Source organism: Leucopleurus acutus, assembly GCF_964270905.1.
Source record: "Leucopleurus acutus genome assembly, chromosome: 13".
Classification (NCBI taxonomy): domain Eukaryota; kingdom Metazoa; phylum Chordata; class Mammalia; order Artiodactyla; family Delphinidae; genus Leucopleurus; species Leucopleurus acutus.
The window spans coordinates 50,325,170-50,340,983 of record NC_139155.1 but is presented as its reverse complement, the minus strand read 5'-3'; the positions used below and the strand labels follow the sequence as shown (position 1 = coordinate 50,340,983).

Sequence of the window (15,814 nt, the reverse complement as noted above, 5' to 3'; positions counted from 1 at the left end):
CAGAAACATTAACATGTGTTTGTGTTATTTTTTGAAGAAAACAGACACAATCAAGGAAATATGATCTTTTACCTTATAAATAAGGAACTGAGTTCTCATCACTGAATTATCTAGAATAGTAAAGGCTCAGGCTAAGGTGGCAGTTGTAACTGCTCAGTTGTTTAAGCCCCTTATGTATATCACTGCAGCAATTAGTGCAAATAAATGTGAATTATGCAGACTTGAAATAGTACAATAGGAAATATTAATAAAAGCCCCCTTTATGAAAATATTGAAATTATATGAATTTTACTTTAAGTTTTTTCTTCGAGGAAATTAGCCATAAATTAAGCAGTGTGTATTTGTGTGATATCTTCAGGAACACAACTCTTGCGTAAAATTCACCCACCCCTGATTTCGGTCAAACCACTGGCTCCTGTATGCATTTTGTTCATCTGCCATTTGGCTGTCGGGATGATTGAGGACCTTGTCATCTGGGGTGTCAAGGAGCAAGGGAGCAATCTCTGCCTGCCTTCCCCTCCTCACCATTCTCATTCAAGTCATAAATGGCTCTGTACTGAGACACGTTCCCTCTTGCAAATCTATGTCAGCCCTTCCTCTCATAGGGTTACAAGATCCCAAACAGGGAGCTAGAAGTTGAGACATTGGGTGGAATAAATGATGAGCCCTTTGGGTGTCTCCCCTCTTTTTCTGTATTCTGTGTAGGTGTGCACCAGGATATTTTGGAAATCCCCAGAAATTCGGAGGTAGCTGCCAACCATGCAACTGTAACGGCAACGGCCATTTGGGCAGTTGTGACCCCCTGACAGGAGGTAAGATTGACTCACACATCTGTTAACCTACCTTTATCAAACGGGTATAAAATAGCTGGCAAAGAAGCCAAGCAAACATGTTCAGCAACCACATACACAATTCCAGCTAACAAGTTGTCCCCTTGTTTTGACAAAGTTGGGAATGCTTAGGTAGTATTCACAGGTTTGGTGAATAACTTACTTCAAGTAGGTTTCTTTTTTTAGGTAAATTGTTTTTAAAACGTCACTAATTATAGCCAAAATAATTTCAGACCCTATTTTGGTGATTTTTGCTGAGATCTCCCTTTGACATTATAAGGGAATCATCTCATCAGCTTCCTTCGTGTATGTATCTGAAGGAGTCAGAGTGCTCTTTCTATTAAAGCAGTAACTGTTCTAGGCTGTGGGTGTATAATTGAGATGGATTTTACATACCAAGAAAAAAAACATTAACTGGGAGTTAGTATAGGTTCATTAGGAAAAAACGAAGTTGGAAAAACAGGAAGACTCTCTACGTCCTTCTTTGATGGAGAATATTAATGTGGTTTATCAGGAAAATGCCGTTGATGTAGTGCAATGCCAAATCCTTAGATAAAATCTCTCATTTTATAGACAAGATGAAGAACTAAACCCTGGATGTATGGATTAGATCCAGTCAAGTGACTCTTTCCAAAGGAACGCAGAGTAAATGGAGCCTTATCAGTCTAGAACGAGGTGTCTGTTGTCATGTTTGGGGCTTCATCTGGGCTCCATCTTGTTCAACATCGTAGACTTGAATGGAAATATAGAAGACCTGCCCACCCAGTTATCAGGTGACACAAAGTTGGAGGAGCTAGCAAATGCCTCCTATGACACATTTAGAATAAAATAGGGCCTCAACAGCCTGGAATGAGGAGCCAGTTCTAACCAGACAAAATTATGTTGGGGGTAAGCGTGGAGTCGGTCCTATAGTTGAATGGAAAAAAAAATAAGTTTGTGATAAATGAGACGTGGCTAAGGTTTCAGTCAGCAGTGAGTTCAATATGAATCAAGAGGGTAACGTGGCCCCTTAGACACCTTGTACTATCTCCACTGAGTTCTAGTGTCCAAAACCAGGTGGCCTGCCATTGTTCCCTGGTCCGCCGCCCATGCAAGTCCCCACAAGGGGCCCGTGTCTTTACAAGGCAATAGACAAGCTACAAGTTTGTTCAGAAAGAAGATGAGGCTGTGAAGGGACTTAGAGCCCTGTGACATGAGGAAGGACTGACAGACCGGGATGGTGGAAAGGAGACTTGGAGAGGACGGATCTGAAAGGCACATGTGTGGGAGAAGGGTGGGTCTTGTTCTGTGTGGCTTAAGGTATGGAGAACTCACATCCAGGAGTGGAAGCTAGAGGGAGATCTATTTTAAATCATTCTGAGGAAGAAGTGTCAAATGTTTAAAGACGAGAAGGACTGGTTTAAAAGGAGATGAGTTCTACTGTCACTGGAGGTGTTCAGGAGAAGTTTCGGCATCAGACACGTCATTAACTCGTGAGATGAATGCTTTTTCTAATAGCAAAAGTAACCAACCTAGAATGAGGATGGGAACTCTTTGTTCCAGAAATGGAAGAAAATGCTCACCTGTGAGACACGTTTGTTCCTGTGAGCTTTTTTCCCTCTTTTTCATTCTTTCTTTCAATTAATAACGTACAGATTCCTTGGTGGTCAAAACTCAAACTTGTTGAGAAAATTGCACTGATAAATCAGCCCTCTTCCTAAGCCAAGTCCCCCATATACTGTGTTTGCAGGAGTTTGTGAAGGAAATAAAACCATGTTTCCTGCCTGTAAGGCATTTACGGTCTAATTGAGGAAATTAAAGTGACGCAGCTATATGTCCATATAAGAGTGAGTAAAAGATTTTTTAAAAAAGGATGAGTAAGAGAAACCTATGATTACATATAATAAAATGTCTACAAATATACTGTGAGGGGACACTTATCGTCTTTGAGTGGTAGGATCAAGGATAATGTTTTATCTCATTTTGCTGATTTTCCCAAATTTTCCATAGTGAACTTATATATATTTTTTTACAGTTAAAAATAAATGTGGTTCAAAACGTATGTGTATACACACAAGGTGTGGCTGCTGAGAACACACCTGAAAGCCTCCCTGTAGCATGTCTAGGAAAGTTTCAAGCTTAGAGTTTTCCTTTAATAAAGTCAGATGATTTTTCACAGGAAAATGAGAGGGCATTTCAGCGTAAGAATGCATGGTATGGGGAAAGGAGTAGAAGTGGGAGGAGTGAAGAATGTCCAGGGGTGACCATTAGGCTTTCCCGTCTATAGCTGAGAACCTCAATATTCAGCATATGTGAGCAGTAGGTGGTGGAGTAGGTCCACTAACTTCGTGTGCATATCTCACAGCATCTGTCACACTGTTGTGAAATGTGCCTGTCTCCCCCATAGGACCATTAAACGACAGGACACCAGAGACTTGCTATCTTTGTATTCCTGCCCCTAGCACAGGGCCATGGCACACTGGGAATGCTCAAAGGTGCTCAGTGTTTATTGAATGTTCTTGAATGATGTTAGAAGAGACATCAGCAGTTGTAGAGGAGGCTACCAAATGAGGACAACACCAGCGATTAGGAGATTTCATTTCATAAGAATGGCATGACCCTTTGTAGAGAAGAAACTGAATATATAATCAGAGAGGCCACACGAGAAGTTCCTGTAGCAAGATTGTTGGGAGATGAGACAGCTCCCCAAGCAGTGGCACCGAGGAGGGAGGGAAAAGGGAGGAGCCGGCAATGCTGTGTGGCTGGGAGACTGAACACAAAACTAGCTTTCCCCAAAGCCAAGTTAAAAAGCACGTGAAGGGGCTTCCCTGGTGGCGCAGTGGTTGAGAGTCCGCCTGCCGATGCAGGGGACACGGGTTCGTGCCCCGGTCCGGGAAGATCCCGCATGCCACAGAGCGGCTGGGCCCGTGAGCCATGGCCGCTGAGCCTGCGCGTCCAGAGCCTGTGCTCCGCAACGGGAGAGGCCACAGCGGTGAGAGGCCCACATACCGCAAAAAAAAAAAAAAAAAAAAAAAAAGCACGTGAAGAGTAAGTTTAATAACGCTGTCTTCTCTGGTTACTCCTCATTTCAGACTGCATAAACCAAGAACCCAAAGATGGTGGCCCTGGAGAAGAATGTGATGGTGAGAAGAGAAATGGCCCCCTCCTTTCCAAGTTGTGGGGTTCAGCTTAAAATCTGTGAGCCCTACACTGGGACACGCAGTTTCGAGTCTGGGAAAGCAGTGGTGGGAGGTGGTGGAAGGAGGGCTACTTAGAGTCACATCCAGCCTCTGTCAACTAAAATCTGTATGATCTCGTGCAAATGACCTTACTTCTTCAAGCCTCGGTTTCATCATTTGTCAGATGGTAAAACTGAGGTTGGTAATAACTATGCCAACCTCATATAGCTGTTGGAAAAATGCTTATAAATCCCTTATCATGATTCTTGGTAAATAGCAAGCACTCCATAAATAAAAACTATTTATTACTCTTTTCCCACATACAAAATAAGCAACAAGTTGAATAGATTCATCATTTCTTTTTTTGCCCAGTTTTATTGAGATATAATTGACATGCAACATTGTATTAAAGTATATAACATAATGATTTGATATATGTATATGTTGTGAAATGATCACCACAATTAACTTAGTTGCCATCCATCACCTCACACAGTTACAAATTTTCTGTCTTGCATTAGGAATTTTTAAGATCTACTGTTCTAGCAACTTTTAAATATATAATACAGTGTCGTTAACTATAGTCACTGTGCTGTATGTTACATCCCAAGAACTTACTTATCATATAACTGGAAGTTTGTACCTTTTGACCACCCTCACCCTTTTTCCCCATTCCACCATTTCTTTGTCAAATGCCCCCTGTCTAGAGATCTCCCTTTTTCAGAATCTGCATCTTTCCTGGAGAAGTCCAGGATTGTGATTTTTGCCTGTGATGGGCTACGTGTGTATTAACTGGGCGGCACAGCTCTGGGGCTCTGTTTGCATTCCTGTGGCTCCAGCCCACAGCACTTGTGCCTTTGATTGCGGCCCCCACAGATTGTGACAGCTGTGTGATGACGCTCTTGAATGACCTGGCCACCATGGAGGACGAGCTCCTCCTGGTCAAGTCTCAGCTGCAGGGCCTGAGTGCCAGCGTGGGGACCCTGGAGCAGATGAGGCACTTGGAGACCCAGACCAAGGACCTGAGGGTAAGTACTCTGTGGGTCCAGCATGATGCCTGACCCAGAGCAGATACTTGGTGAAGAGAGATGCTGTGTGAACGAATACTCCTCACGTGAGAAAGGGGGGAACTTGACTCCACTTAAGGCTCAGGGAGGCTGTCCTCCTTCCTCTGATCTAAATGAAGATTAGATTTTTACTGGTGAAAAGTACCGGTGAACACACAAAACTAACACTTCTAAGTGAACATTCCTTACATACTGAATGTTTCTGGGCTCATTTTTCTCATAACTTTAGCTCACTGTTCTGCATTTGGAAGACTCGTACGAATTTGAGTACAGTTGTTATTAATTCTTCTTTAAATGTTTGATGGAATTTTCCAGTGAAGCCATGTGGGCCTGGGATTTTCTTTGTTGAAAGTTTTTTTTTTAATTAAACTGTAAGTTCAATTAAAAAATAGATATGGGACAATTAGGATTTATCTATTTCTTCTTGAGTGATATTTAGTAATTTGTGCCTTTCAAACAATTTTTCTATTTCGTCTAAATTACCAAATGTACTGCAATACAGTTGTTCATAATTTTTCCTTATCCTTTTAATATCTGCAAAATCTGTAGTGATGCTTTCTCATTCATTCTGGTTATTGGTCATTTGTGTCTTATCTCTTTTTTTGATTATTCTGGCTAGAGGTTTATCAATTTTATTGATCTTTTTATTTCATTGATTTCTCTCTGCTTTTCTTCAGTTTTCAATTTCATTGACTTCTGTTCTTATCCATATCTTTTCTTCCTTCTGCTTGCTTTGGGTTTAGTTTGCCATTCATTTTCTAGTTTCTTAAGATAAAAGCTTATTTACTGATCCAAAACCTTTCTTAATATAAGCATTTAGTGCTATAAGTTTTCCCCTAAGCACTGCTTTAGCTGTATTCCACACATTTTAAAATGTTGTGTTTTCATTTTCATTCAATTCAAAAGATTTTCTAGGGAGCTCCCTAGTGGCCTAGCGGTTAGGATTCTGGGCTTTCACTGCTGTGGCCTGGGTTCAATCCCTGGTTGGAAACTGAGATCCCACAAGCCACGCAGCATGGCCAAAGAAAAAAGAAAAATTTTCTAATTCCTCTTGTGACTAGAACTGTATTGTTTAATTTCTGAATTGGGGATTTTCCAGATAACTCTCTGTTATTGATTTCTAGTTTAACTCTTTTGGGGTCAGAGAACATACTTTGTGATTCCAGTTCTCTTAAATGTGTTGATGTCTGTTTCATAGCTCAGAACATGTACTATGTACAGTTGGAAAGAAGGTGGTCAAGAGGGTATCCTAAGAAGTACTAGGGCTGAAAGTGCCCCACGGGCCAGAGTCAGGCTCCCTGGGGGGAAAACAGGGGCTCTTCTGCCTATAAATTCAGGCTGAAAAAGCAACCTCAAAACTTTCCAATTCCCATTGTTGGACAATGGCTGTATGAGAACCTAAGAAAGGACAACCTTGCAGCCAGGATGTGGACAAGACTCACAAACCAGGATCTGTGCTGAAATGTGACATTCTCACTATCACCATAATGTACAAGTCCTAAGCTGTCACCATAACACCTGATCCTGGACTGGGGCGTCTGGGGTGGGAGTAATGATGACCACAAGATCACTGGACAGGGCACAGAGAGTGCAGGGAGAAGAAGAAATCTCCCTCTTGGAAGGAGCCTGCAAACACTGTAACAGACAGATAATAAGAAAGACATGCAGCAGAAGCAACAGTCAAGTGATGAGTTCCCTTCAGAGAAAATGAAAATCATAGGACAATCTGAAAATTACTTTAAAGAATAACATCCAGGGCTTCCCTGGTGGCGCAGTAGTTGAGAGTCTGCCTGCCGATGCAGGGGACACGGGTTCGTGTCCCGGTCTGGGAAGATCCCACATGCCGCGGAGCAGCTGGGCCCGTGAGCCATGGCCGCTGAACCTGCGTGTCCGGAGCCTGTGCTCCGCAACGGGAGAGGCCACAACAGTGAGAGGCCCAGGTACCAGGAAAAAAAAAAGAGAGTAACATCCAGTAGAAGGAACAAGAAATTAGAAAAAAATTTTAAACACCAGAAACCAAACAAGAAGAGGTAAATATGAAAAGATCTAAGTAAAACATGTAGAAATGAAAAAATATACTCAAAGTAAAATAAATCAGTAGATGAGATAAACCCTAAGCTAGACATAGTGAAAGAGGGTTTGGGGAAAGTTTAATAAGTGCTTTTGGAATGAGGGCTGATTGTAAACCATTAGTGGCTATGGTTGAGTACATACAGCAAAAACTAATGCTACAAAACTGGTTCTTTTCCATCCCATTAGGGTAATTTTAGAGCATGGTTTGCAGGCTTAACATGGAGAGGAGGGGGGGAAGTCTTTATGTTTTCAGAGAAAAAGAAAAGCCACTTGGGTTACTTTGATGTCATCAGTACAACCCTGCATTTTTTCAATGAAGGGAAGGAAACCAACATTTTGGTATCCATCCTATGTGCCAGGCTCTGTGCTAAGTGCTTTCCTTACGTCTCACAACATCCTATGAGGAAAATGGTGTTATTTTTATTTAACAGGCCTGGAAAAGCTAAGTAACTTGCCCTCAGTCACACAGCTAGTATGTGGTGGTTCCAGAAGGATTCAAGCCAAGGTGAAATTCCTTTTTTTTTTTTTTTTTGGCAGCTTTATTTGCAATAAGCCAAAATCAGAAACATCCCAAAAGTCTGTCAGCAGGTGAAGGCATAAATAAATGACTGTACATCTACAAAGTAGAATACTAGTTTGCAATAAATTGTAATGAACTACTGCTGCATGGGTGAATCTCAGAATAAGTACTCTGACTGAAAGAAGCCAGACCAAGGAAAGTTCATATCCTAATGAGTGTGTGCGTGTTTATGTGTGACAATCATAAGTTGTGCACAGTTCTAGAAAACGAAAAGTAATCTAATAGTGTGTGTTCCTGGTGATGGGGAAGGAAGTGTCAGGGAGAATCGGGGGGAGGGGTTACAAGGGGCATGAGGAAATGTTTCTTATCTTAATTGTGGAGACAGTTTCATGGGTCACGTGTCAAAGCATATCAAATTGTGTACTTTAAACACGTGCCTTTTGTTGTATGTCAGTTATACCTCAGTAAAGCTTTAAAAAAATCAAACGAACAAAAACAGAAAGAGCCTCATTGACCTGTGGGACAACATCAAGTCACCAAACCTATATGTAATTGTTGTCACTGAAGAAAAATGAAGTGAGTAAGGGGCAGAAAAATATTTGTGCGTTTAACGGTAGAAAATGTTCCAATTTTGAGGCAAAACTATTAACTCACAGCTCTAAGAAGTCCTGTGAATTCCAAGCAGGATACAGAATAAAAGTCTTACTAAAGCCCACCATTAATTAATTGCTTTAAAAACAAAAATAAGTTGACATACTTAAAAGCAGGCTGAAAATAAAAAGATGCATTACAGAAAGGGGAGCAAAGGTAAGAATGACTTTCGTCTTCCTGTCTGCAAAAATCAAAAATAAAACATCTGAAACAATCAGGGCATTGTTGCACAAATTCCAGTTTGTCCCCTAGTGCAGATTATAATAAAACAGAATTAGTAAAATCTACATGTGTTAACCTGCTCTGTGAATGTAGAAAGTCACAGGAAGTTGTAACCTTTTTTTGACAAAATAAAAGAGTATCTACTCAGGAAAATGTCAGTCTGTTTTTATAGATTTGTATGAACTTGAGAAAAGTGTAAAAAAGATCCAACAGATCATTTTGTTCTCTGGAACCTCTGATGTCTGGGATTGGTGAGGGTTTGGAAAGTAGGGTGATTGATTGTCAACCATTATTCATACACAAGATGAAATTCTAAAGACCATGCTTTACCCACTATACTTCTTACTTCTTATACTTCTACTAACACTCTTTAGAATGATGTGCCTTATTTGCCTACAACAAAAATAAAGTAGAACTCTCTTCTTGCAATATCACACAAACACTATGAAAATTCAGTAGGAATATGTATGAGAAAGCAACTAATTTTTTGGACGGTCGTATGTATGTGGCATTTTATAATGCATTAGCCCACTTACCACTGAAAACAACCCAGCAGCTTAATATTATAATCACCAATATACAGATGAAGGAGACAAAGTCCGGTGAGCTTATCTATTAAGGGTGAACCTAGGGTGTGGACCTGAGCTGGAAAGCCTGTGTTCTTTTACCCAACGCTGTTCTCGTGTGCAAATAGAGATAATAATTTTGCTTTTTCTTGTAAAAATTCTCAAGGTATTAACATATTTTTTCCCCCAAATTGAAAATATTTACTCTTCTAGATATTATATGAGGCAGTGTCACCCTCTAAAAGTAATGAGGCTGTTGAGTTCCTCTAAAAGGACAGGGGACCAGGATTTGAGTCCTGAAGCAATCAGTAATCACCTGTACTGCTGTGGCATGGATGGGTCACCCAACTTCTTTGGGCTTCTGTTTTCTCATTTTTTTCATATTGAATAAGTGTATTCAATTAAATGAGCTACAAATTTCCCTCCTGCTCTATAATTCTTTGAATCTAGTGAGTCCCTGAATAGAGTAGCCATAGGCACTTCTTTTTAGTATTATCAGGTAACATATAGGTTAAAAATAACTGAACAATTCTTTATAATAGAATCTAAACCTTAATACGTCAAGTAAGTGACATCACCCTCATTTCTATAAGGTTAGATCGTTAATTCAAGTAAAGTATCTCTTGTCTCTTCATGTTTTTAAATTTTACTACTTTATTTTAGAGCCATATCGCAACTTACATCAGAAATGTATTCTTCATGTGGCCTATTTCAAAGAACCGTATTTTTTTCCTAAGGATCAGCATTGGTCTTGCTAAATGAAGCTTTTCACATCATCACCAGGTTTACCAACCTGGTAAGACTTCCCTCCAAATTTCTACTCTAAAGTGAGATTAACTTTGTATGTTACTTTCAGAGCCAGTTGCTCAGCTACAGTTCCACCGTTTCAAATCATAAATCAAAACTGGATGGCCTGGAAAAAGAACTGAGTAACTTGAATCGTGAATTTGAAACTTTGCAAGAAAAGGTAATGTGTTAGGTCAATAACATTAACTTTTTTTTTTTTGCTTTCAGAATACTGTTAGTTTTTTCCTCCCATCAACTCTTACTTTTTGCTCATCAATTTCTTTTTCATATAGGTTCAGATAAATTCCAGAAAAGCTCAAACATTATATAGCAATGTTGATCGGACAACCCAAGGCGCCAAAGAGCTGGACACAAAGATTAAAAATGTCATCCGGAATGTGCACGGTAAGAAGAGTTACTCAGCCCAATTAAACATCTTTTATATTACTTTGTAGCCTTTGTTGTACAAAGAAAAAGTTCAACATTATGAAAAAGAACCTGTAGTGATACTAAAAAACCAATACGAACCCTCCATAAAAATCTCGGCCTTTTTTTTTTTTAGTAGTCTGCTGGAGTCCAGAATTCCCAGTCCAATAAACTGCTTGATGTTTTCCAGTTCTTGTGAAGCAGATCTCTGGGACAGAAGGAGAAGGAAACAACTTGCCTTTGGACGATTTTTCCAGAAAGCTGGCTGAAGCGGAGCGCATGTTGAGGGAACTGAGGAACCGCAACTTTGGGAAGAACCTGAGGGAAGCAGAAGCTGAAAAAAGAGAGGCTCAGCTTCGTAAGGACCCTCCCAAATTCTTGCATGCAATCCGTTCTAATTGGTTTGAAATACGGTGTGCAGAGTGCAATATCTAGTCACCGGTGCCAGGTGGAGGGGCTCGTCCTTTCAGCGTATATTACTGGTAGAGGATCACGTGGTGAAAGTAGGTAGCCCCTTCAGATTACTGAGAAGCCGTAGGACAGAACAACACTTTTTTAATTTATTGAAGTATAGTTGATTTACAATGTTGTGTTAATTTCTGCTGTACAGCAAAGTGATTTCGGTTATACATATATATATACTTTCTTTTTCACGTTACTTTCCATTATGGTTTATCACAGGATATTGAATATAGTTACCTGTACTTTGCAGTAGAAGCTTGTTGTTTATCCATCCTATGTATAAGAGTTTACATCTACCAATCCCAGACTCTCAATCCTTCCCTCCCTCCCCACTCCTTGGCAATCACAAGTCTCCTCTATGTCTGTGAGTCTGTTTCTTTTTCATAGATAGGTTCATTTGTGTCATATTTTAGATTCCACATATAAGTGATATCGTATGGTTTTTGTCTTTGTTTGGCTTACTTCGCTTAGTATGATAATTTCTAGGTCCATCCATATTGCTGCAAATGGCATTATTTCATTCTTTTTAAAGGCTGACTAATATTCCATTGTACATATATACCACATCTTCTTTATCCGTAGAATAGAATATCTTACCATCATGCAAAAAAAAAGTTTCTTCTTAGATATTAGACACTGATACCTCTTGTTCCTTTTTAACTGCATTTTCATTCTTCTTTCATTCATCTCCACTCAGCTCTCTCATATCATTTTTAATGGTCACCTTATCACCATTGAGCTTTTGAATCATACATTGATATTAGCACTACTGTTACCTCCAAAAATGAATATACTAGAAATTAACTGAATATATCTAAAGGTTTGGGTTAGGGAAAAAGCCTCATTAGCTCAAAACTGTAAGAAATAATAATTTGGTGTATATTTTTCCAAATACTGACCTTTATTCTCTAGTAAAATGATGTATCAGTGGTTACAGATAGCAGCAGTTCTCTTTTAGCATTTGTATTGTTTAAATTTAATATTAGCCTTGGCTTTTAGCTGCAAGGAGACAGTGTTAGTAGTAGAAGGAGCATGTACTTTGTGCTCTGCAGGTCAAGTTCAAGTCCCAAGGCTAAAACCTTGTCACCCAATTTCTCAGGCCATCCATTTTCCTATCTGAAACATGAGGATGATAATTACTGTTTTCGTGTGGTTGTCACGAAAGTTAAACGAGACAGTGTGTGTATAACATAACATAAATGCTAGTTTCCTTTCCTGTTCCCTTGCAAGTTCGAGGAAAACCATGAAGTGAGTAGAAACTCAATTCTCCTTCTGTAGTCTTTATAAGTTAGCTTCCAATGTACTCATCTCTCAAGTGGAAAACAAAAAGGTGATGTATTACAGTGCTGACTCGGATAAGGAGCTGGCTGGAAAACCACCAGGTGGAGAACAATGGGCTCGTTAAGAATATACGAGATTCTTTAAATGAATACGAAGCCAAGCTCAGTGACCTCCGTGCCGCTCTACAGGAGGCCAGTACCCAAGCAAAGCAGGCCACCGGCCTCAACCGAGAAAACGAGAGGGCTTTGGAATCCATCAAGGTGAGGTCACGGTCAGAATCTGCATGGTTTGGTTAATGACAAGGATGAGGGAACAGGAATCTTCATGGTTAATACAGTGGCAGAGCCAGGCAGCTGTCTGTTCAGGAAACCCTAATCAAATAGGAGCAAGGCATTAAAGGCAAAATCAAAGTAGTTGCTACTCCTCAGCGGCCAGAAAAGTTTCTGAATTTAAACCACAGAGAAAGCAGAGCAAATCGCTTCACCCCCACCCCTGGCTGATAGAGTGCTGGGCCAATAATGCTGCCAAATAGGTGAGAAATTAATATTGGTATAATTAATTCAAAGTGTACAATGTATGCTCTAAATAACTGACTTTGTGTGTCATATATGTAAACATCATTATCAGAATCACCAGCAAAGGCATTTTAAGCCATTACTTGCTTCATAGGAAATAAGTCAAAATACAGGCCACATGCAGGAGTTGCAATGAGGATTTAAAGCTCCAGTTCTATAGTGTGTATTTCAGTGGTGAACACTGTAGGCTAAAACAACAACAGAAGTGTGAGGGGCTGTGAAATGACAGTAAGATCAAAGTGGAATAACATAGGACTGAACACCCCCCCCCCAAAAAAAATAACGCAAGAATTCCGTAAAAGACAATGACTAATATCTTCACTGATGGTAATAGGGTTAGCTCCCAAAGCCTCTTCAGGTAGTAACACCTCTGTTGGAAGTCACTGATTTTGCCAAGGGGAAGGGAGCAGGGTCCAATTTTACGGGTCCCTGAGCTCGGGCAGCCTCCACCCTGGCATCCTAAAGTCCTGTGTGTTTCCTTATTGAAGTGTCCCAACATCTTCGCTGGGACCGGCATGTAGAGTGTGCTGATGGTTGGTGCTGATTCCCTTAGTTAAAATCCCTCGTTCTGATCCACTAGCCAGAGCTTAATTATATATCCACCTCATGGGCCTGGTTGAGCCCAGTGTAGAAACCTTCTCCAATGTGACAGCAGTTGTTTCATTGGCATGTTGTCTGTGGAAACTATGACAACACACCTACACAACAAATTGAGCTGATGTCTCATGGCTTTGGAGTTTCCTAGATGACCTTTAAGTGCAAGAAGACATTCTGACTCTGAAACTACTTCTATGCTGTTGTCCAATAAATATGCCTGTGCCTTCTGACGATACATCATGAAGCTCACAGACATTCTTTTTATTCTCTCCAGAGACAAGTTAAAGAAATGAATTCCCTCCAGAGTGACTTCACCAAGCATCTAGCCACTGCAGACTCTTCCTTACTGCAAACTAATGTTGCCTTGGAGCTGATGAGTAAAAGCCACGAGGTAGAGGCAAAACTGTTTCTCTAGAAAATCAAAAAGCATTTAAATTACGTTTCGAGGAAACTATGAGATCGGCTAACCAATTTTTTCTCCAATATATGTCTTTTAGGTGGAAGAAAATATACCAGATGGTTAAGAGTGGTTGTCCCTTGCGGGGGGGGTGAATGATGTATCTTCTCTATATCTATCTCTATTATCTAATTTGCCTGCAGTGAGAGAATGTTACTTTTGTGATAACGAAAAAAACTGTGGTGCTATTTTTAAAATATCATTTTCATGTCTAAGATGAATAAGGTCTGAGGATCTAATGTAAAGCAATATGACTCTAGTCATATACATACATATACATATGTACATATACATACATATACATATGACTCTAGTCATATACATATTTATATACAACACTATATTGTATAATTGAAATTCGCTAAAGGAGAATTTAAATGTTCTCACCCCCACTCCCAAAAAAGTTAAGAGGATAAAATATGAGCTGATTCATGTGTTAACTCAGTGGGGGAATCCTTTCACAATGTATGCGTTTATCAAATCATCACTTCGTGCACTGTAAATACCTTACAATCGTATGTCAGTTATACCTCAGTAACGCTAAAAAACAATTAAAAAATAAAATAAAATATCAGGCATACATTATTAACAGAAGACATTTAGGACTGGTAAAAGATGGACAACATTTCTTAGCAGCCCATTGGTCATTTTGAAAATATCTTTTATTATCGCTATTTCTAAATCAGAAAAAAGGTATTTTGGTTTAGTGCAGCTATACACTAATGATAATAATGAGCTTTTATAAAATCTATCAAAGTGGGTACCCACCATATGGAAAATGTTCAAAATGGTGGTAAACCTTGGGAGAATATTATCAGTGTCAATATCTCAAGTAACCAAGGAATGATTGGTGTGCTGAGCGGGCTCAGAAAACAGTTTCTCATTGTTGCTTCCTGGAAACGTCATTTACGACAGAGGTCAAGAAAATGACATATACGTGCTTTGCTTAAGTTGACACTACCTCTTGTTTACTTGGAAAATATAGGAATATGAAAAACTAGCCGTCACCTTAAATGAAGCAAGACACGAACTAAGTGACAAAGTGAGAGAACTTTCCAAATCGTCCAGTAAAGCATCCCTGGTGGGGGAGGCAGAGAAGCATGCGCAGTCTTTACAGGAGCTGGCGAGGCAGCTGGAGGAGTGAGTGGCTGGCCTGACGGGTCTAACTGCAGGGGCCGCTGGAGCCTGGTGGGAAGGCCTCTCAGGGGGAGAGGGGTCTCCAGACCAGGGTGGAGGGCGGCACCCGGGGCCCAGTTCTGAACCCGACCAGCCGCAGGGGCCTGATTCCCAGCTGCATCTTTGGGGCAGAGCTGCAGAGCTTGCAGCCCCAAGTCTCCATCTGTCAAATGAATCGGGAGGTTAGGGGGCTCAGCTGCAGGCAGGGGGGCCGCTGGAGCCCTCTCCTGTACCATTTTCTAGGATCAAGAGGAACACCAGTGGGGATGAGCTGGTACGCTGTGCCGTGGACGCTGCCACCGCCTATGAGAACATCCTCAATGCCATCAAAGCAGCAGAGGACGCAGCGGACAAGGCCACCAGCGCGTCTGAGGCTGCCCTCCAGGTGAGCCCCTGCACTGGTACCTTCTCTCCAGGCACTCTGGAGACGACTCATTTTCCTGTCTTCTTTCTGCGTGCACCAAGGAATAGAAAAAAGCATTATTTTAGACCAGAATTTGTTATATAGAATAGACTCGAACTTGCTCTAGATATAAGTCATTTCTGTATATACTTGGCTGTTTGATAAACGTAGCCCACTTTTAAAAATCATTTGTAAAACCAGATAGAAATCACACTGATTATTGATTTTGAACCATGAAAGTATTATACCCTGCTTACCAGGTATGTTTTTATGCTGTGACTGAGTATTGAGCATTAACATTTACCAAAGAAGAGAAATTTTTGTACACAACTTTATAACCATTTATTTCCTGTCATTTGTCTTACACCTGGGCATGTCTGTGGAGTCCTATGGTATCTTAAATGCATCATATAATATTCCTATGTCTAAAAATAAAGAACAAATTATTAACCATGAGAGAATTAGGGGACAGACCTCAGAAGGTTGAAGATTTTTATCTCCCGAAGATTAAAAGCCTAAAAACATTTTAGCTCTTTCCTCCATTATTGCAGAGGGTATTGTACA

At 40.3% G+C, this 15,814-nt stretch overlaps 1 protein-coding gene across 5 annotated transcripts in view; it reads left to right on the top strand.

The window, feature by feature from the left end:
- Window positions 1–15,814, top strand: part of LAMA3 (laminin subunit alpha 3) — a 241,421-nt gene that overhangs the window by 179,555 nt on the left and 46,052 nt on the right. For all 5 annotated transcript variants that reach the window (XM_082853207.1, XM_082853208.1, XM_082853209.1 and 2 more), the window contains 10 exons: window positions 706–812; window positions 3,902–3,952; window positions 4,865–5,016; window positions 9,944–10,054; window positions 10,167–10,278; window positions 10,490–10,657; window positions 12,106–12,302; window positions 13,489–13,605; window positions 14,657–14,811; window positions 15,091–15,232. In XM_082853207.1, coding sequence (XP_082709333.1) covers window positions 706–812; window positions 3,902–3,952; window positions 4,865–5,016; window positions 9,944–10,054; window positions 10,167–10,278; window positions 10,490–10,657; window positions 12,106–12,302; window positions 13,489–13,605; window positions 14,657–14,811; window positions 15,091–15,232 — 1,312 coding nt within the window. The remainder of the gene's footprint in view (window positions 1–705; window positions 813–3,901; window positions 3,953–4,864; window positions 5,017–9,943; window positions 10,055–10,166; window positions 10,279–10,489; window positions 10,658–12,105; window positions 12,303–13,488; window positions 13,606–14,656; window positions 14,812–15,090; window positions 15,233–15,814) is intronic.